Below are 22,347 nucleotides of genomic sequence, written 5' to 3' on the forward strand. Positions count from 1 at the left end.
GTCTAATCGGTTCAATGTTGTCAATATGCGAGAACCTCCAGCATCAATTAAGCCTTCCTGTAGCAGCAAGGTGTTAACATGAAGTGTCATCTTTCCCAGGTTGGGCGCTATGAAGTCAAAATTAATTGTTTAATTCCAAACTGGGTTTTGACTTTAACAGTTTATAGGTAGATTTTGATATTTAAAGAATTAGGCTCTTCACAAAAACATGCTTTCAAACAGTCAGATGTTTGCACTTCTTCCCTGAAAAAGCACATTTAAACTGAGTCTTTTAAATCCACGTTTCTTATGCAGCACATACTTTTAATTCCGCATTATTTCTGTCCTTGAGTGCTGGGCTTTGTTTTGCGATCTGGCTATAACGGAAAACAAACTGTTGCTGGACTGGTTTTTCATAAAATACATTTCTTAGCTGCTGTCAGTCAGTGAGGTCCGGTTTCTCTGAGCCACCTGGAGGATCTCTGATTTCAGTACACTTTTAATTTCAATGGTTCCCAGGAAAATGAATGGATCTAGCGCCAAAACAGCAGTGTGAAGGTTGCAAAAGCTACATTTTAATAGGCATTTTCGGTTTTTAGCCCAATTCTGTGGCCTTGCTTCATGTTAACTAACACCCACTGGCATTCACCTGCAGTGAGAATTCGGTTGTCACCCCCCACTTTGACTGTGTGGCGGGGTGTGCAGCCTTTGGTGAGTGTGACCCATGCGCAGTTTTGCAGATTTTTTCGCGCACAGTGGTTAGTGCATCCATTTTCTGGCTGTTTCTTTCACCATTTGTAAATTGAGGCAGTGGGGCTCATTTGTATGGGTTAATATATCCCACACAAGCTTAGTCTGGGAAGGAGGAGGGCTGTAGTGAGGCACAGTGCACCGAGCATACACTTGGTTCAAGGAAACTCATACACACTAGGATTTACATAAAAAAATAAGTTCTTTATATACACTAAGGCTTGTAGCATTCAAGTAAGGGAAGTACTATCCCAAAATAATATATTAGAGCAGTTAGAATATTCACAGCTATATACTGTGGAATAGCAATAAAGGTAGCAGATTACATAATCAAACCTCCTGAAACCTATATGCAAACTTACAGAAACTTTGATCTTTTTATAACTTTAACTTAACCTATCTGAGAAAGTCCAACCCTCTCTTAGATGAGTCTCACGAAGTCAGAGTGGACTCTGGGCACTATTGACCAAGGGCTGAGGAAGAAGAGGCCAGAAAGCAGAGTTCAGGGATCAAAGGAGCCGAGTTCAACAGAAAGACTTCAAGTTTGCAGGTTGGTAAGTCAGGTTTGCTTCGGCAGGGACATGTATAGTTTCCCTAGCCGGCTTGCCTCAAGGACAAGTGTCCCATGGTAAGGTAGAGCACAGTGGGTTGTCCACCGCAATGTAGATCAAGGTAGGCCCTGGAGGGGTGCAACGTTTAATTAAATGCAGCCCCCAGGAGCAAAAGAAAAATGCAGCAAACCCCAGTTTAGTACTTAGGAGTGGGACAGTACCTTTTTAATGAAGAGCAAGATACCACTGGACGATGCCCATGGTAAGGTGACGGCAGACCCCTGTTTGGGTTTCTTGGCATTGGCGCCTGAAGAAGGAACGTGGGAGGGATCAGATGTTAGCACTCTTACAGTGGGATGCCAAGCAGAATATCTTCACGGCACTGGGTCTTTGGAGCCTTCAGAGGCTTCAGAATAGCGACAGTTGTTGTCCGGCAAACTTCTCTTCGGTTCTCGACTCGGCTGAAGGGGCGTCTGGGAATGGGAAGCAGTCACTGCATGCCCAGAAGGATGCCCACAAGGTTTCTGCCAAAACCGCACTTCACACGACGATCACCGCAAAATGGCACAGGTCCCAAGGTATTGGGAGTTTGCAGGCCCGGAAGGTCGGCATTCTTTGAGGGACAGCGCAAAATACAGATAGGCTTGAGACTGTCTAGGGGAGGAAGGATAGCTCAGGGGCAACACGTTTGTCATGGAAGCAAGACAACGCAGCATAACACATTTGAATCATGATCCCGCGCTTAGAAACCACTCCTGGTATTAAGCGTGTTATAAATGAACACTTGTTAGGGAGAATTCTCATTTCTCCAGCATGGGGTCTGGCATGGATTCCTATGCTCATGAATATTCCTGTCAGGCTGGGAATCCTCGGTAAAGAAAAAATGTTTGTTTCACTTTTGAACTGTCTTTCTTCTAACAACCAATCACTGGTCTCTGGGTCACACTGCCCCCAGCCAATGACTGCCCTCTACCTAAGCCCTTCTTCTGGCAGCATCTTCAGATTTTTACTGCACGTTAAAGTGTTCGGATTCCTCGTGCTATAGGTCAAGCTTTTTCAGCATTTTAGCGATTTCTTTTTTTTTTTTTTTTTTTTTCCCCAGAGTTTTATTCTATTTTTTCGGTCAATCGAGCCTCAAGCTCCACCGATTTACCTTCCGATTAACGGGGACCCGTTTTCAGATTCTTCAAAGCCCCTCAGACAGTCCCGGTGCAGGGTGATCCTCATCGCACTGGCGTGGCCGAGACAGATATGGTACCCGGACCTTCTGGACTTGTCAGCGTCCCCTCCAGTCAAGCTTCCAGCAGACGCATATCTTCTCGCCAGGGAAGGAGGCATGATTCTGCAACATGACCCAGAATCGCTGAACCTGAAGGCCTGGCTCCTGCAGCACTAGAGCTTGGGGGCTACAATCTCCCAGCAGATTGTAAAGAGGTGCTCGCCAAGACCAGAGCTTCATCTGCTCTCAAATGCTACAGGCACAAGTGGAAGTGGTTCGCCGTTTGGTGCCGTACTCAGATCGACCCTCTACGAGTCACTGCTCCGCAGGTGCTTCCGTATTAGTTGTCGGTGGCCAAGGCAGAACTGGCCCATGCTTCCATCAAGGTCCATCTGGCAGCTATATCCCGCTACAACAGATCTCCTGGACGATCATCATTATGGTCTCATCGCTTGGTCAAGGAGTTCGTGAAAGGACTATTTCGCTCGTTCCCGCCGGTGAAGGCTCCGGCCCCGGCATGGGAGCTCAATGTGGTACTGACTAGGGTCATGGGTCCACCTTTCAAGCCTATGCATTCAGCGCTGCTGAATTTTTTTGTCGTGGAAAAGTGTTTCTTGTAGCCATCACCTCCACACGACGAGTGGGAGAGATCCAGGCCCTCTCTTGTAAACCACCATACTTGACATTCCACGAGACGAGGGTAGTGCTACGGACGCACCCCTCCTTCATGCCCATGGTGCCATCGGACTTTCATCTAAACAAGCCTTTGGTGTTATCTGTATTCTTCCCGACGGCTTCGTCGCCGGCTGAGAGGACTTTGCACTCGCTGGATGTCGCTAGAGCTCTGTGGACCGCACAAAGAGTTTTCTGATGACGTCGCAACTTTTTGTTAACTTTGGCCCTGTGAACCACGGGAAGGCCCTCTCCAAGGCTTCCATTTCCAGGTGGCTCTCCGGCTGCATCACCCATTGTCACCGGTTGGCAAACCGACCATTGCCTGGCCGTCCGAGAGCCCATTCCACCAGAGCGATTGTTGCTACTACAGCGTTCCTGTCTGGTGTGCCCCTGCTGGACATCTGCAGGGCTGCTACGTGAAGGTCGACACACACCATCACGAGATTCTACTGAGTCGACAGGGATTCCAGGGAGGAGTCCAGAGACGGCCAAGCAGTGCTGCGTAACCTGTTCGCCTGAAGGTGAGCCTGGTGAGGAGGTAAGAGATGCCTAATGTTGAGATGCTTAATGTTGAGCCTTGCCACCTCCCATGGGTTGTGCATGTGTGTACTGCTATATATTCTTTATTCATGAGCATGTGAATCCATGCCAGACCAGGAACAAGTTACTTACCTGTAACTGTTGTTCTCCAGCATGGGTCTGGCATGGATTCACATGCGAACCCTCCCACCTACGCCTCTGCGGCTCTTCTCTTGGTCCTACTGCCACTTTACGTGCTACCAAATTTGAAGATGGCTGCCAGAGGAGGGGCTTAGGTAGAGGGCAGTCATTGGCTGGGGGCAGTATGACCCAGAGACCAGTGATTGGTTGTTAGGAGAAAAACAGTTCAGAAGTGAAACAGATTTTTTTCTTTACCGAAGATTCCCAGCCTGACGGGGAATATTCATGAGCATGTGAATCCATGGCAGACCCATGCTGGAGAACAGCAGTTACAGGTAAGTAACTTGTTCCTTCTGTGCGAATTCCCTTCAACCTTAGAGACCCCAGCTCTTTTGCTGGACTTTAGTACTTTTTTAAAATTTTAACCCTGGAGTGAATAAGACATTTTTCGCACTCCCTAATGTGTTTTGACCTGATTTGGATTGTGTCTTTACTGTTTTTGGGGTCTGACAAACTCCATAGGCATCTACATTTTGTATGGTGACACACAGCACCTTCAGTGCATTGTCGCAGAGAAATCATTTAGATTTCTCGTAAGATTTAAAAACCTTTTCTTGGGTGAAATTGACTTTACTTACCTTTTTCTCTTAGTAGGTCCAGCACACGCCATCTTATGTGGAGTTACCTAGTAGCCCCTTATCCTACCTTCTCATGTGACATTTTTATGTTACCCCCATCCCCTACTTTAAATGGCAGCTGGCAGCAGTTTAATTTTTCCTACCATTGTGCTTTTTCTACTATAGGCTGAACCCTCCGCTTCAGTACAGCACCCTTGAGTGACCATTTTGTCAAAATGGCTTGTCTTTTTTGCCATTTTCTGTTTGTAAGGTCTTTCTGTGCGTCGAGGCAGATTTGAGCCCTTTGATTTTCTTGCCTTTGGTAGGCTTCAGCCCTGAAGCCCGCCTCTGGCTCCATTGTGTCTGGCAGGGCAGGATGTCAGGGAGGTTCCCGAAACTCTCCTGTCCTTTGTCTCTGAATGCCTGAATGCAACCAATCCCGATTGGCTGGCCGTCCTTTCAGGACAGCCACCCTGCTGTGTGATTGACAGCCTAGGCTGTGCATGAATGGGAGAAACCTGCTTAAAAGGCAAGGGTTTTGTGACTGGAGGCAGAGTCTACCACTGGGAGAAAGACCCGATGAAGAAACTGTGAATGAAGCTTGCTGCATCCTCCTGGACCTTTTGAAATTGCCCAGTGAATTCCTGCTGCTGTGTTATGTTATGATATGATATAAGGCATTTGTAACGCGCCTATACACAAGTGTTTCAAGGCGCGACGAGGCAGGGAGGGGGGAACAAGGGGAAGACAGACAACGATCCTACTAGGCCAGGTGTCATTCAGATCGCGCAAGTGCAGGGGGAGGGGGAGGGGAGAGCTGCATGGGGAAGGGGAGGGGGGGGGGAAGTGCAGTACAAGGTAAGTAGAATAAATAAATAAAAGGGCCAGCTGATGGCAAGTGCAAGGTAAGTGCAGAACAAGTGCTGGGAAGGGGGGGCTGTAGGGGTACAGAGACAGTCCCGCAGTGCAGGAGTTGCCAGGGAGGCAGTGCAAGAGGAGAGTGGCTGGGCCCAGGACCGAGGTCGGTGAGAGTGGCCCAGTTGCAGATTCAGTGCAGTTTCAGCGAAGAATTCGCAGGGGAGAGGGAGAGAGAAAGCAGAAGCAAAGAGGAAGGTTTTGAGGTGCTTCCGGAACCGGAGATGGTTCTCCTCATGTTTCAGGGGGGCAGGAAGGCTGTTCCAGAGGGAGGCCCCTGCCGCTGAGAGAGATCTACCCCCAGCTCGTTGCTTCGAGAAGCGGCTGACCCTGAGGGAGTTGGAGACGGATGAGCGAAGGGCTCGGGAAGGAAGATATTTAGGAAGAGAGAGTTGAAGGTATTTAGGCCCCAAGCCCCAGAAGGCATTGTGGACAATGCAGAGGGTTTTGAACTTTATCCTCGCAGCCACTGGGAGCCAGTGTAGAGATTTCAGTCCTGGAGAGATACGGTCCCTGGGCTTGAGGCCAAGGACAAGTCTCGCAGTTCTGTTCTGGATGAGTTGCAGAGGGCGGAGTGTGGAGGCAGGCAGATTAAGATAGAGGCTGTTACAGTAGTCCAGCTTTGAGAGAACCAGGGCTCGGGAGACAGCGAGCTTCTGGGGGAAGGAGAGGAAGGGAAGAATACCTCTGAGGAGGTGCAGCTGGTAGTGTGACTTCTTAGAGACGTCAGATATATGAGGAGAGAAGGAGAGTGTGGAGTCGAAGATAACCCCGAGGTTTTTTGCCTTGCAGGTAGGAGCAGGATGAGGGCCAAGAGAGGCCGGCCAGAGAGCTGCAGGGAAGGAGGGAGTGGGTGTGCCGATGAGCAGAATCTCAGTCTTACTGGCATTAAGGCAGAGGTCATTGGCGGCACACCATTCCTGGATAGCAGACAGACAGTCAGAGATGAGGGAGGGAGAGGAGGAGGCCGAGGGTAGCCTGAAAATTAGCTGGGTATCGTCCGCATAGCACTGAAAGTTGGGGCAGAGAGCGGCGATGCGGTGGGCAGGGAGTGCCAGATACTGGTTGAACAGCCAGGGGGAGAGATTAGATCCCTGGGGGACACCACAGGTGGAGAAAAAGATGTCGGAGAGGAAGGACCCGAGTTGGACCTGGGAGGGTCGATTGGAGAGGAAAGAGGTCAGCCACGCCAGAGACTGACCAGTGATACCCAGGTTATCACGGAGACGGTTGAGCAGGATGGCATGGTTGACAGTGTCAAAGGCAGAAGAGAGATCGAGCAGAATGAGAACACACGGAGTGTTGGAGTCGAGGTTCAAGAGCAGGTCCTCGCGGATGTTCAGGAGAGCAGTTTCCGTGCTTCTGGCAGCTCTGAAGCCAGATTGACGGTCATGAAGACTGCCAACTGATTCAGCATGGAGGTTAAGCTGGGAGATGGCCAGTTTCTCCAGGAGCTTGCCCAGGAAGGGAGTGATGGAGATTGGGCGATAGTTAGCCGGGCAGGAGGGGTCAGAAGAGGGTTTCTTAAGAAGAGGGTGCACAAGGGAGTGCTTAAGGGGGGATGGGAAGACTCCAGAGGCGAAGGAGTGGTTGCAAAAGTCAGCCAGGGCAGGGGCCAGGGAGTCAATGTGGTCCTTGATAGTTTTGGAGGAACAGGGGTGAACCTGTTTAGACGAGACTTTCATAGATCGGACTTGTCTGGAAACCTCGTCAGCAGAAAAAAGGGGGAAAGGCAGAGGGAGGAGGGGTGGCTGCAGAAGGGCCAGAGGAAGAGCCGGGCAGAGAGGGAGGGAGGGAGGGAGGTGGTAGGAGGAGAGTGAGGATAGGATGTCCTGAGTTTTAGAGATGAAGTGAGAGGCCAGTGCAGTGCAGAGGGCCTGGGAGGGGACAGGAGAGGTAGAGACTGCAGCAGGGTTGGCAAGCTCCTTGCAGATTTTAAAGAGTTCGGCCGAGTTGTTAGATGCCGCAGAGATGCGGGCTTGGATAAGGGCTCTCTTCTTGATGAGAACGGAGAGACGGTATTGCCTTTGGAGCAGGCGGCAGGCCAGTTTGTCAGAGGATGAACATGAAGCATGCCATTGCCTCTCTGCCACCCTGCACTTGCGTTTTAGGGTGACGGAGTCCGAGTCATACCAGGCGTTACATTTGGCTTTGGGCTTCAGGCTGATTCTCATGACAGGGGCAAGTGTTGAAACTACTTTTTCAATTCAGCAGAGAAGCTCCGGACAGAATGATTTCTCCCCCCCCCACCCCCCCCGCCTTGGGTTAGTGGGACCAACTAACCCCAAGACAAACTCCACTGGACCATCTTCCCCGGCAGGCTGTACTTCTTCGATGATGCAAGAACTGTGTGCCAAGGGTCAAATAATCCGTAGTCTAGTGCAACGTCTGACATCCTGCTAGAAGCTCCAGGAGTCTCCTAAGGACCCTCCAGAAGCAGGACGTCCAGAGCTAAAGTCCCCTCACCAGAGTGCAGGACTCAAGGAAGCCCAACCGGTATCTGAGACGGTGTTTGCTAAGCGCTGAAACCGCAAAGTGCTGCTGAACCAAAAAGAGCCCGTAGCTGCCGACGACCTCCCAAGTATTGCAGCAGGAGCCCTCCAGACGTCCTCCCTCTTGTCCCCATGAATGAGGCTTTGGAACACGGGTCTGCACCGCTGTAGCAAGACAGAATCCAGCCGGATCACTCTTCTTCAAACCAGAGGTACGGTTTAGGCTTGGGGTACTTACCTCATTGTATTTTTAGCTGTGCTTTTCTCAGTTGGGAATTGCAGTGGATTACCTTTAGAATTGTTTCCAACTCTTTTTTCCAAGGCTTAACAGCTTTTGCCCCTACAAGTGATTTTCTACAAACTCTTAACTTTGTGCAAGACTGTTTCTGATCTAAGAAGTGCCTCAGCACCATAGACTGAGTTCCAATTGACTTTGGCTGTTCTGGCTCCCTGAAGACTCTTCTAGTCCATTGACTTTGATATTGTTGTCCCTCATAGGTGGTAGCTTGTTATGAACTGTTACTGCTGGGAAAGGCTTGTCTAGATTTCATTGGAAGCTTTAGTTGTCCTCGCATTTAATGAGAACCTGTTTAACCTAGTTGTTCCTTAAACCTCCTTTCCTTTCTTCAACCTCAGAATCTGCAAAGTAACTAGTGTGCTATATAAATGCCATTACTGTCCTTGTGAATTATGTCACCTCTTGGTGTATGAATTGTGTAAGAAGCATATCCAAAGAGTATCCACTAACCTATTCTGGTAAGTAATTTTAAAATAAATTGCATTTTAAAAGGACGCTAATTTAGAAATTGATGTTAAATAAATATAACAGAAACCTTGAGTGTAAGTGTTACTTGGCTACTTGTATTTACGCTTTTCATTTGTACAGCTCTACAGCTCACATTTACCCTTCTTGAGAGGGCCTGGCTGCTCAGTCACACTACCTACCTGTGTAGTACAGGCTTATACCAAAAGGTGGCTTACCTAATACCAAGCAGATAAGTATTGTCTAGTCTCAGTGTGACTACATCCATTCTCACCAAACAACAATTATAATGAAAAATTATAAAGTCTTTAGGATATCTTCCCTGTCGCTCAGAATTTGGATTCAGATCGGCAGTAGTCATTCAACAGCTCTGGCGGTCGCTGGAAGTTGCCGAGGACGTCATTCTATGAATTCCTCTTCGGATCTTCAGTCCAGTGGTTGACTCTGCGTTTCTGCTCCAGGACCCTCGCCTTTTATGCAGGAAAACCAGCTGCACCCACCATTCACCAGATATGCATCCATTCAAACTTGGGGAGTGGCTGTCCTTTGTCCGCTTCCCAGCACAAACTGGTTCCAAGCATGCACGCTGCAAGGCAAAGTCCAGGGGCGTTTTGATCACCCCCACTTCCTGTTTCAGACTCCAGAGTCTTGGCGGGCTTTCCAAGGGAAGCACGTCAAAGAGCACACCCATCAAGACCTCCCCAACCAGGTAGGTAGAAGGCTCAGGAAAGAGCAAGTCATCAAGAACAGGGCTTAAACTACAGACACCATTTCAGGCAAATGGTGACCCTTGTATCCCTTACCGCAGCTGAGAAACAGCCTGCAACAAAAGTCCATAAAGTCATGCAAAACGGTACACTGCCACCAGCCTGTCAGATGAACATGTAACAGTAAATAAGTTACTGGAAAAGCAGGAAAAGGGAGATCTTGTTTCCCCTCAGCACTCCCCTTGAGATGGGGTGTGCTGATCTCAGAAAATAAATTAATTGCATGTGGGACAAAAGGGTGACCCCCCACCCCCCTTGCCGTGGTAACATGTGTTAACACAGGTAAAATAAAAATGGAAGCTCAAGGAGCTTCCAGAAACACTGCACAGAAAGGGCTGTGTGCTGCAATAATAAAAGGTAATGCCAGAAAAGATGGAGGAAAGCATAACTACATTAAAAACTACCAATAAGAAATAAAAAGGGTTCCCATGGTCAGAGTAAAACAATCGGTGAGTGTGGAAAAATGTTCCCACTCACCCAGGACAACCAGTCTAAGAACCCAATAGTCCAGCAGCAATGCTGGGAACTCACAAAGTGGGGAGAGGTTCCCTCAAAATGGGAAAACTACCCAACACAGGAGTATTTTATTTTTTACAACAAGCAAAAAGCAGTTACCCACTGGAAATTAAGATAGCATAATTTGTGGAAATGGAGCACCTGCTTTGGGCAGGATTAAAACACTGATAAATAATGTATGGAAAGTTTTAAATCCTATCCTCTAGCATTTTCTTGGGCATTCCTCCAAATTGTAGTGTTTTGTCTGCTCTGCTGTTAGTGAATCTCCATAAGTGATGGTGTGTATGCCAAAAAGTTGGTCTCATGCTTGCTGTGCCCAAAGAAATAAAACAACCCCTCAGTAATAGCCCTCAACGAGGCATAGTCTAGGAATAGTCTGAGGAAACAAGACTGCATACACCACTATGCACTGAATGTAGAATATAACATCTGGAACGGTTGGTGAATTGGAGCAGGCTCTCCGTGCCAGGGTTCATGTGGTGTTCAAAGGTGATTGGCATGAATAGTGAACGTCCCAGGACTCTTTCTTGGGGTGGGGGTAGGGGGTGAGACGTCAGGCGGTCCATCCACCTGCTGGCAGGATAACAGTAACGACAGTAGTCTTTGCACTGCACAACCATCCATGTTTTAAGCTGCAGAGCCATTCTTCGTGTGCAGCTTTGGACAAAGCCATCTTTGGCCCTGCTGTCTAGCTTGTCTCACGAGTCCTTTTCTCTTAAACTGATTTCATATGCACCATTGATAGGCAGAATCCCTCTCTCCTTGAGGATTCTCAGTTTATTTCTTTGGACAGGCTCTACCATTACGCGGTTCAATTAATCCCATTCCTTAATTATACAAGTTCCATTCCAGGTTTAGATCGAAGAAGTGCTCCCCAATCCTTCTTGTCCTTCACTGACTAGCAATGTCTTGGTTTTGGGACCTCCTCAATATTTCAATATATTAACCTCACCACATGCGACACTTAAACAAAGGGCTGATCTACTCCAAACCAGACCAAGTTTTACACACTTCCTCTGTTCACTGAAATTGTGGACTTAATGTTGTCACCTAGGTCAGGGGCCTGCAACATTTGGTTTTCCAGGTGTTTGGTACTCCCATCATCCTCAGAATTGACCATGCCTGGTGGGAGTTGGTTCAAAACATCTAGCGAGCTACATTTTGCAGACCCCTGACCTAGATCTATCCCATGTCAACATAGATCATAAAGCATCTAAGGAAACCATAAATTGGCCACCAATAGTGCAGCAAGTTGATCTTTTGTGACTGTGCCTTACTAAGATTGCTTTGTTTGATCTTTTGTTTGTTTCTGATATTCCAGTACAGTTGTTGAAGTTGATTATTGTAAATCATATCTAGAAGCTTTTTGCTTACCAGAATTTTGAGTACATATCTGTATCCTTTCCCATTGTGAATAGACATCTGGTGGGTCAGTATCGGTTTCCAGTGGCTCAGGCCCTTCACTCGTATTTGGTTCTCCATCACCCGAGTTTCTTTGGTCCACACGACCTTTAACCCAATTGCCATGCTGACCTGCAACCAGTTTGTTTATTGATTTGTATGGCTCACCAAACCCGGAGGTATCTGGGCGCATTACATAGAGTTACAAGTATACTTTAGGCATGAGTTACTATCGTTCTCCAGCATGGGGTCTGGCATGGATTCACATGCTCATGAATATTCCCAGTCATCAGGCCGGGAATCCTTGGTAAAGAAAAAAATCAGTATCAGTTTTGTTTCTGATCTGTCTTTCTTAGTAGTAACCAATCACTGATCTCTGGGTCATACTGCCCCCAGCCAATGACTGCCCTCTACCTAAGCCCCTCCCCTGGCAGCCATCCTCAGATTTTTACCGCACGTTCAAGTGTTGGGAGTCCTCGTGCTTTCGCTCTCGAGCTTTTACTGCGTTTTTGCGCTTTTCAGGAGATTTTTCTCATTTTTTTCGGTTTAATCGAGCCTCAAGCTCCACCGTTTCTACTTCCGATAACAGGGACCCGTTTCGGAATTCTTCTACGCCCCTCAAGGGTGAAGTTTTCGTCGAGTTGCGCTTCTTGGAGGATTCCAGAAGATCTGTGGCTTACCTCAACGGACATGGCCCAGGACAAGGGAAGCTCGACGCCCGGATCCAAGCTGTTCAGGAGCTGCCCAGGATGCGGATTGCAAAATGTTTTCAAGGAGGACGAGCATTCGAGATGTCTCTACTGCCTTCATGAGGACAAGACGCACGTGGAGAAGGACTGTGCGTTCTGCAAGAACCTGTCGGAACGGACCAAGCAAGATCGTCGTTCCCGCCTCGCCGCCTGGCTGGAGAAGGGCACAGCAGGTGAGAAGGCGAAGAAAAAGTCTGAGCGGTCTTCTAAGTCCTGTGAGGGTGCCCCGGCGACAGGGGCCCAACAGAAGGCCAAGCACAGCGAAAGGTCGGGCTCCTCGGCTGCCAGGCAGGGTGCGACTTCCCCGGCACGATCAACCACGAGCAAGCGCTCTGGTTCAGGGAAGAGGAAGTCCGAGAACCCGGGTAAGCCTCTGGAGAGGCCCTGTTTGATCTCGAAGGGGAGCGAGGAGATGACCCTCCCCCCAACGCGAAGGCCCAGGACGCACCTAAGGTGGTGAGGGCCTTGATCCACCCGGCAAAGGCCTCTAGCGAGGTATTCGCAGCGGCCCTGGCAAAGCCGGCAGAGGCTACGCCAGTGGAGGAGGCCTCGGGGCCCAGAGTTTCACTGCCGCCGCGGAGGGAATCCTCTTTCCAGACCATCGTTAAGACCCCGGCGGAAAAAGAGGGGGGGGGCGGTGGCCATTATGGACTCGATTAAGCCTCCGAGGAGGATCCGGTGGAAACCGTGAAAGGCCTCAACGAGAGGTTCATGGGCCTCAACGAGAGGTTCGAGAAGGTTCGATCCCAGGGAAAGGTTCCCGCTGATGTGATCGAAGATGGCGACGACGAGGGCCCAGTGGAGCAGCCATCCCGTCCGTCGCAGCCATTACCCGAGCCCCAGGATAGCTCGGCGGCCATTTTGTTGGCGATCCAATCCTTATGTACCTAGATAAGGACGAGGTTACCACGGACCCCGACAGAGGATCCAGAACCAGGCCCGTCGGGAAGCCCTCTGAACAAGCGGAGGAGAGTCCACCCCGCTCCGCCCTTCGTGCCCACGAGGCCTGTGGACCCCTCGCCGGACCCTCGGGAGGATACGGCGACGGATACGGCGACGGATACAGCGACGGGGACGGACGACGACGGCGATGACACAACGGACATCCCATCACCCCCAAAACCCCGCCCCTTCGGGCCTCTTCGTCGACGAAATTGGCTCTTTACACGCCATGATAGCCAGGGCATCCAAGCTCTTCCAGCTCTGCCCTGAGGAACAGAAAAAGGAAGGTTTTCTTTACTAACGACGAGAGGCCAAGAGAAAGACGGTCCTCGCTGTGCCGTTGCTCGACGACATCTGGGACGAGGGTCTTGCTATCCTCAAGAACCCTTCCACGACACCCGCCAAGAGGGACAGGTACAAGAAGAAGTACCGGGTCCCCGATGCCGCCCCCTTGTGCCTCAGGGCCCAGCACATGCCGGACTCTGTCGTCTCGGCAGTGGCCAAGAAGAAAGCAGCGGGTGCGGCGGCTTCAACTTCCACTTCCCCGCCGGACAGCGAGGGCAAGAAGTTGGACACCATGTGACGACGAGTCATCTCGTCGGCGACGACGACGATTAAGGTGGCCAATGCCTTAGCGATTGTGGCCCGTTACGACAGGGAGCTTTGGTTCAAGATAGCTCCTCTGCTAGACTTCCTACCGGACGACAAGAGGGCGGAGGCCCTACAGATTCTGCAGGAAGGAGAGGTGGCAACGGACATTGCCGATACCAGATTTCGCCAACTGGGCAACGGGGTTTGCCTCCGACGACGAGGATGGCTCAAGGCGACGGACTTTCGCCAGGACGTCCAGACCAGAGTGTTGGAAATGCCGTTCGACGGCAACAACCTGTTTGGAAAGACGGTGGATGAGTTCCTCCAGGCCATCAAGACAGACACGGAAACAGCCCGAGCCCTAGGAGTCCTTCAGCAACGGCGGCCCTTTCGGTGCTCTGGAGGCAGACAGGGAGCATCCAAGGGATCCAGCGGCGGCTCTTCTACTTACCGCCAGGCTGCTCGCTCCTCCCAGGAGGCCTACAGAGGCCGCGGCAAGCAAGGAGGGTCTCGCCGCCGCCGGCAAGGAGGCCAAGGCGGCAAGGCCTCTTCCAAGCAGGACTGAACCGGCCGTAGCATCAGGCCCCCACCGAAGCACCCCGGTGGGAGGCCAGCTGACGAAGTTCGTCAGCGTGTGGGAGTCCATCTCCACCGACCGTTGGGTGCTGGACACCCTGGCCCGCGGACACTCGCTGGAATTTCAGAAGAAGTATCCTCACATTCCTCCCGTGGCCAGGAAGGAGAATCACGTCCCTCAACTGCTGTTGGAGGTAAGGGCGATGCTCAAGAAGGGTGCTATCGAACTCGTCCCCAAGAGGCTCCGGGGCTCCGGAGAATACTCAGGATACTTCCTCGTCAGAAAGAAGACAGGCGGTTGGCGCCCCATCCTGGACCTGCGTTGGTTGAACAAGTACATCAAGGCACAGAAATTGAGGATGGTCACCCTCCAGCACGTGCTGGAACAGCTGGAGGAGGGCGACTTCCTATCGTCACTGGACCTGGAGGATGCTTACTTCCACATCCCCATTCTAAAAGGACACAAAGTTCCTCAGATTCCTAGTCCAAGGGCATCACTACCCCAAATCCCATCTGGTCCCGTCGCAGGTGGCACTGTTTCTGGGAGCCAAGCTCGATACAGTGAAGCGATTGGCATCTCTGTCGGAAGAAAGGACGAAGGCCATTTTGGGCAAGGTGCAGCGCCTGTTAGCCACGGATGTGGCCAGAGTGAGGTCCATCAAGTCCCTCCTCGGGATGATGTCCTCATGCATCTACCTTGTGCCCCTTTGCAGACTTCGGATGCGTCCGCTACAAGAGTTCCTCGACGCCCGCTAGATTCAAGCGGCGGGCAGCTTCGAAGACAGGATCCCGCTCGACGAAGTGTTCCGTCGGGCGATTCTATGGTGGGGTGCCCGTGCGCACCTCGCGGCAGGCATGGACTTTCAGGCCCCGGCGTATCAGGAGACGGTAACGACGGATGCCTCCCTGGAGGGATGGGGGTCCCACACCGGAGATCTCCACGCAAGAGGCCTCTGGCTCACGGAGATCTCCACGCAAGAGGCCTCTGGCTCCCGGAGGAGAGGTCTCTTCACATCAACATCCTGGAGCTACGAGCCATGTTCTGGGAGCTCAAATCATTCCTTCCGTCCCTCAAGGACAAAGTGGTGAGGATCTTCACCGACAACACCACCACGATGTTCTACATCCGGAAGCAGGGAGGCACCAGATCCCCAGCCCTATCCAAGGAGGCCCAAGATCTGTGGCACTGGGCTGTCGCCCAGGGGATGTTTCTGGTTCCCTTCCACCTGGCAGGAATAAAAAACACCATTGCCGACTCACTCAGCAGGGAGCTGCGCTCGTGCCACGAGTGGGAACTACGCCAGGACCAGGTGGATCGGCTCTCAACGGTGGGGCAAACCCCAGATCGACCTGTTCGCAACGGCGACGAACTCCAAGTGCCAGAGGTTCGCCAGCAGGTTCGCGCAACCGAGGAGCATGGGCGATGCTTTCTCGTTCCCTTGGGACGGCCTGTTCCTGTACGCGTTCCCTCCGTTGCCGTTGCTGCTCAGTCTCCTCAACCAGCTCAAGAGGTCCAGGTGCAGGATGATCCTCGTCGCACCGGCATGGCCAAGACAGATCTGGTTCCCGGACCTTCTGGACTTGTCAGCGTCCCCACCTATCAAGCTGGCGACGGACGCGGATCTTCTCTCCAGAGAAGGAGGCGCCATTCTCCATCACGACCCGGAGTCACTGAACTTGCAGGCTTGGCTCCTGCAGCACTAGATTTTGGAGGATACGATATCCCGGCTGACTGCAGAGAGGTTCTTGCAAAAGCCAGGGCGTCCTCAACTCTCAAATGCTATGGACATAAGTGGAAGAGGTTCTCTGTCTGGTGCCGTGCACAGAAGATTAACCCTCTGTGGATTACGGCCCCTCAAGTATTGCCGTACCTACTGTCGCTGGCCAAAGCTGCACTGGCTCACGCCTCCATCATACATCTGGCTGCCATTTCCCGCTACACCAGAACTACAGGACGGGCGTCCTTGTGGTCTCATCGCCTGGTGAAGGAATTTATGAAGGGACTATTCTGATCGTTCCCACCGGTGAAGGCCCCTGCCCCGGCGTGGGAGCTCAACGTGGTGCTGACCAGGCTCATGGGGGGGGGGGGCCCCATTCGAGCCTATGCATTCGGCGCCGTTGAAGTTCCTGTCGTGGAAGACAGCATTTCCGGTGGCCATCACCTCCGCACGAGTGGGAGAGATCCAGGCCCTATCTTGCAAGCCTCCATACTTGACTTTTCACGACACGAGGGTGGTGCTGAGGACGCAACCATCCTTTATGCCCAAGGTGCCGTCGGACTTCCACCTCAACGAGCCCTTGGTGTTGCCAGTTTTCTTCCCGTCGCTTTCGTCTCCGGCCGTGAGGACTCTGCACTCGCTGGATGTGGCTAGAGCGCTGAAGTTCTACGTGGACCGCACAAAGAGTTTTCGGAAGACATCACAGCTGTTTGTGAACTTTGGACCTGTGAACCAAGGGAAGGCTCTCTCGAAGGCTTCCATTTCCAGATGGCTCTCCGGCTGCATCATGCACTGTCACCGGTTGGCAAACCGACCGCTGCTCGGCCGTCCGAGAGCCCATTCGACCAGAGCAATCGCTGCTAACACGGCGTTCCTGTCTGGTGTGCCCCTGCTGGACATCTGCAGGGCTGTTACGTGGTGGTCGACGCACACCTTCACAAGATTCTACTGCGTCGATCAGGACTCCAGGGTTGGCCAAGCGGTGCTGCGCAACCTGTTCGCTTAAGGTGAGCCTGGTGAGGAGGTAAGAGATGCTTAATGTTGAGTTGTTGTATTGCTTAATGTTGAGCCTGTTGCCACCTCCAGTTGGTTGTGCATGTGTATGCTGCTATGTATTCTTATATTCATGAGCATGTGAATCCATGCCAGACCCCATGCTGGAGAAGGAACAAGTTACTTACCTGTAACTGTTGTTCTCCAGCATGGGTCTGGCATGGATTCACATGCAAACCCTCCCTCCTTCCCCTCTGCGGCTCTTCTCTTGGTCATACTGCCACTTTACGTGCTACCAAATCTGAGGATGGCTGCCAGGGGAGGGCTTAGGTAGAGGGCAGTCATTGGCTGGGGGCAGTATGACCCAGAGATCAGTGATTGGTTACTACTAAGAAAGACAGATCAGAAACGAAACTGATACTGATTTTTTTCTTTACCGCGGATTCCCGGCATGACTACGGGGAATATTCATGAGCATGTGAATCAATGCCAGACCCATGCTGGAGAACAACAGTTACAGGTAAGTAACTTGTTCCTTACATATCATTTCAACAATTTAGGATAAAAAGTATATAAAAGCAATGCAAGTAAATAAAAAAATAAGTTGACAATTTGTGGCAATGGTTACAGTGCCAGGGAGTAGTATGTCAACACAGATTGTCGTAGGAGCAGGCCAGTTGTTTTGAAAGGTTTTTCTAGTTGCATTTACTATGCTTTGTTGCCTCAATGAACTGCAGGCACTTATTTGTAGCTGCTTCTTAGTCTTTCATAGAAGCAAGGGGCCCTTTTGATTCATCCCACCTTCCTTCTGAAGGTATAATCACTCGTATGAATCGAGAGATCTGCCTTTCCTTTTTACATCAGTCTCCAGACACGGAAAGACTGTGACAATCTGGAAATATGTTTTATTTGGAATTCTCGAAGGATATTCATTCTTTGTGACCTACAGCTCTGAACAGCCAGGCAGGCAAGCTAATAGATCCTCCATAGCAAGGTGGGTAGTCTCTTGTGTTCTGGAAGCTCTCAAGTTACAAAAGGTCCACCACAAAGCTCTTCGTGCATACGCTGTCAGAGCATGGCATTTCAAAGGCACTTCCTGATAGACATATGCACAACACCCATATGGGCATCTGCATCTTTTTCAACCATTACGGCATGAACGCTTGCTTTAAGGCCAGCCCCCAGTTTGGTGAAACACTTCTGCCTTTTTGTCAAATGAGCATAGGTTCACCCTTTCGTCTGGTTCTTTCATGCTTTGCGAATGTCCCAAGAGTATGGCAGGGTTGTGACCTATTAATATGTAAGAGTTACTAACGGTGGTGCCCACTGCGTATTGTATTCCTAGTACATAGGACGGTTTCCTCCCAACTACCATCCCCTCTAAACCTAGCTATGTTTTAGGCACAGCTTGGTATATGGAAAGGGTCTAATGAGAAGCTGTAGTTCATGGGGCCAGCGCAACGTCGCCCAGGAAAATTACCTTTTGCTGGACAAAGGCAACTGCCCTGTCCCAGTGAAGGACCATCCAAAGGTATGGTACAAAGGAGCTATTGATTAATGGAACACTAGTCCTCCTGCTGAGTAACTTCTGCCATTGGTGAGGTATATATTTTTTATTTTTAAATTAACATGGCAGAGCTAACATTGTATTTTCTTATACAATGAGGGTATCTTTTACATTCTCATTATTTTACTTTTTTTAACATTCAATTTGTGCTGAGATTCTGTAGGGGGGGGGTGCACTTATGTGGCGGGGTCGTTGTCTTCAAAGAAGAGGCACCTCAGCTGGTTTCTCAAGGTTTCTCATGGTTGAGGTTTGAAGTGTCAAAATTAATACAACCAATTTGCTTTTTTGGCTTGTTCAAATTGAGTGTGTTTGATGGAAAATCAATTTTGCACCAGAGATTATACTGTTCATAAATATGCTAGAGATTCAAAAAGTACAGATTGCTTTAGAGGGGGAAACATAACTGAATACAATCTCTGCAGTCCATATGAAAGTTGTACATCGTTGATGTGATATTTTTGCTTAGGAATTTAAAGAAGGCAGACGTGCCAGCCATACCGCCCCACAAGTCCTGTTCAACCACAGAGAGCCGCCACTGGAGCTAAAGGACACAGACGCTGCTGTAGGTGACAACATTGGATACATAACATTTGGTAAGTCTAACTGGTATCCCTGATCTGGTCTGTCTGTGCAGTCTCTTGCACATCTTTCAGTGCGCCATTGACTATTCAAGTGCTGTGCTTTTTTCTCCTCCATGCCTTGATCTGCAGCTTGTACTGCCAATTCCAGATGCAATCTGATTGTACTTTAATCTAGATCATGTGCAATCTGGAAAATGCCTCCTTTCATCAAAGTTCTGTGTTCTGAGTTTGTGAACCTGCTTTGGGAATGTGCAATGCCTAACATATGCAATGTGGAAGTGTAATGGCTGTGAGGTTATGAATAAATCTTACCGACTGTCAAGACAGCCCCCCAGAACATTGTTTTTCAGCCTGCCGTGACATTACAGAAAAGGAAAGAGCACATGCAAATATGTCTCGGTCCCACCCCTGAAGGGGCAGCCCAGCTTGATCTGTTGGGTCGCATCCGTTCTCCGTAAGACCACACGCCACCCAAGACACCTTTTGGCCTCATTGGGCATTCATCAGTGAGGTGTAGTTTGGGTCTGTAGGCAAACCCGCCTCGGAACCCACACCTGGGCATACTCTCACTTGGGGTGATGAATGCAACACGAAGGTTGATTAGTGGGAAATTATGAAAGTATCGTAACCACTGGCAATTGTTCTGGGCAACCCTCCTGACCATCGTTTTTCAGCCTGCCATACCATTACAGAGGGGGTGCCAGAGTTGGCACACCAGGTAACGGTCGATTTTTCTGTCTTTGCCATGCTTTTCATCTTGCCTGCCCCTTTCACAATTGAGCTGGCCACAGCGAGAGATGCGAGTGTGTGGAACAAAATAAGGAAAAACACTTTATTAATGGAATCTTTGTGGTGCAAAGACATTTTTTGTTTAACTTTTTTTTCACTTTTTTCAGTAATTTTCCTTTCATCAGGAGCTGCTTGTCTAGTACATGGAGAGTATTGTGTGCACAGCTCTGGTGTTAAACGCAGCAGCTCTCCACCAATTCCCAACGAGAACCATTTTTTGGTTCTCTTTGGTGCTTGGGGGGGTTGGGGGGATGCTGATTGTAATAGTAGTAAGGTAAGCACTAACTAGAGCAGCAAGATATTTAGTAGTTGCAGGAGGCTGCGCAAGAGTTGGAAGTGAAGCAAAAGCAGCTGAAGTGCAGGGTGGTGCAGTACCGGTAGGTGCAGAAGGTGCTGGAAGAATTGAAGGGACAGTCCCAAGTGGAGAGAAGTGGCAGAGCAGAAGGAGAGAGGCAGGAGAATAGGAGTGGCAAAAGCATATATATTGGTGAGAGTAGAAATGGGAGAGCACATGGGTAGGTGGGGGCAGAGCAGACAATTAAGGCCTATGAGGTTAGAGGAGCTAGGAAGCGAGTGGTAGTGGAGCAAGGAAAATGTAGGAAAGCAATTGTGATGCCTTGGCGGAACATTGACAATCTGTCACTGGAGCAGACAACACAAGCATGAGTGATGCCAGAGAAAGGTAGGAGTAACAAGTGCAGGACGTAACCTCAAGGTCTGAGGCCAAACCGCATGAGCTCTAGACTTTGGGATTGTTTCCTAGACACTAGTGAAAATTCAAATGTCAAGGAATGCAGTAAGGAAGTAGTGGTGAATAGGATCGGGACCCGGTAGAGGGTGGAATCAAACCCAACACAAAATCCATCCTACCTTGCCTCACTCACCTTTTGGAGTCTATTGGTAAATGGGGAAACGGCTGCATCAGTGTACCCAGTTACACGATGAGTAGCTACAGCATCTGACGACAAGCATCCAACCTAGAGCCTAGAACAAGGACTAGACAAGTTTTTAACTTTTGGCCAAATGTCTGGTCCCAGAGTGCTGAAAGTACTTTGGTTGCCAATAGGGAGACTTTCGTACTGCCATTCTGTCCCATTCTTCTGAGTTGTCTCGAGCTGGGTTGGAAGGTGGACCACGACTAAGACGGTAGGGAAGCAAAAAATCCTTACAGTTCAAGGAACAAGCAGGAAACCCTGGAGAGGAGAGATTGTACCAAATGTGCACATTAACTAATCTGCCCCCCGCACCCCCAAAAGGCCCTTTATCTGTCAGTTTGTTTCTGCAACAAAAGAAAAAAACATTCAACAGCGGATAAAATTAAGATGTCACAGGTCAGCATTACAAACAACCTGGATAAGTATATGCCAATAGCTGCTGTGGCCCCACCATACCTTAATACTACCTCTTTTTCTTTTAAAGCTATTTCTAGAGACGTTTTGAAGAAAGTGCTGAAGAAAATGCATCCCACTACTTGCTTTGGGGACGTTATTACTTCTAAAATTGTTCTAGAACATGGGGGAATTTTTGCCCCTTTTTGGGTTCAATCATAAAGTTTTTAGTAATGTAAGACCTATAACAAATGTTCCTTTCTTGCTGAAAATGATTGACAAATTAGCTACTACATAGCTCAAGGAATATGTGGAAAGCAAGCGGATCCTTCATTCTAGGTAGTCTGGTTTCAGGCCCTCCCATGGTACAGAAAGTGCTCTATTGGACCTACAAACCACAATGCTTAATATCATGGGCAAGAGTAAATCCGGGCTGCTGATGTTGTTAGATTTTTCAGCAGCCTCCGATCTTGTGGATCATGATAAATTGCTCAGTAGGCTTGTGGACCAGGGAGGGTGCTCTAGTGGAGTGATAGACTGGATTAGATCCTTTCCTGAGGATAGGAAATCGAGAATAGTTTGGGGTAATACGCGCTCTGCGCCTGAGCCAATTGTAGTGAACCACAAGGGGCCTGCCTTTCCCCAGCATTTTTCAATATATTTTGTCTCCCCCTATGATCTTTTGGATTATCTAGGTGTGCGATTTACGTACTATGCCGACCATACTCAGCTTATTATGGAGCTGAGTGGAGATTATGAGAGACACATGCTGAACAGCTAGCAAGTCTATCGAAAATTGGATGACGGCAAACAGACTGTCTTAATGGGGCAAAAACAGAGTTCCTTATCTTTGGATCCACACAAGCACGTGCTAAACTAGAGACGCAGTATGAGGAATTCACTGTAGATGGGCACTACATTCAGACAGTGTCCAAGGTAAAGACCTTGGGGGTGATTTTTGAACCATCTGTTGGTGCTGAAGTGCATGTTAATAGTGTAAATAAGAAATCGCAATATCATCTGAGGCTGCTCAGATTGGTGAAGCCTTATGTCTCACTGGCAAACTGCACTACGCTAGTTCGAGCTGTTATAATGCCTAGGCTTGACTATTGTAGCGTGTTATTGGAGTGAGCAAGGGTTGCATCAAAAAATTGCAGATTCTTCAAAACTATGCTGTGTGGATTATCAAAGGTGTGACACAGCAAGAC

At 49.6% G+C, this 22,347-nt stretch overlaps 1 protein-coding gene across 1 annotated transcript in view; it reads left to right on the top strand.

Annotated features, from left to right (window-relative positions):
* ARPC2 (actin related protein 2/3 complex subunit 2) overlaps positions 1 to 22,347 on the top strand; it is a 294,972-nt gene that overhangs the window by 241,105 nt on the left and 31,520 nt on the right. Inside the window, exon 7 of the mRNA XM_069616822.1 lies at positions 18,908 to 19,034. Within this exon, the coding sequence (XP_069472923.1) occupies positions 18,908 to 19,034 (127 nt within the window). The remainder of the gene's footprint in view (positions 1 to 18,907; positions 19,035 to 22,347) is intronic.

This window comes from Ambystoma mexicanum, chromosome 9, assembly GCF_040938575.1.
Source record: "Ambystoma mexicanum isolate Mex_15411 chromosome 9, UKY_AmexF1_1, whole genome shotgun sequence".
In the NCBI taxonomy this organism is placed as follows: Eukaryota; Metazoa; Chordata; class Amphibia; order Caudata; family Ambystomatidae; genus Ambystoma; species Ambystoma mexicanum.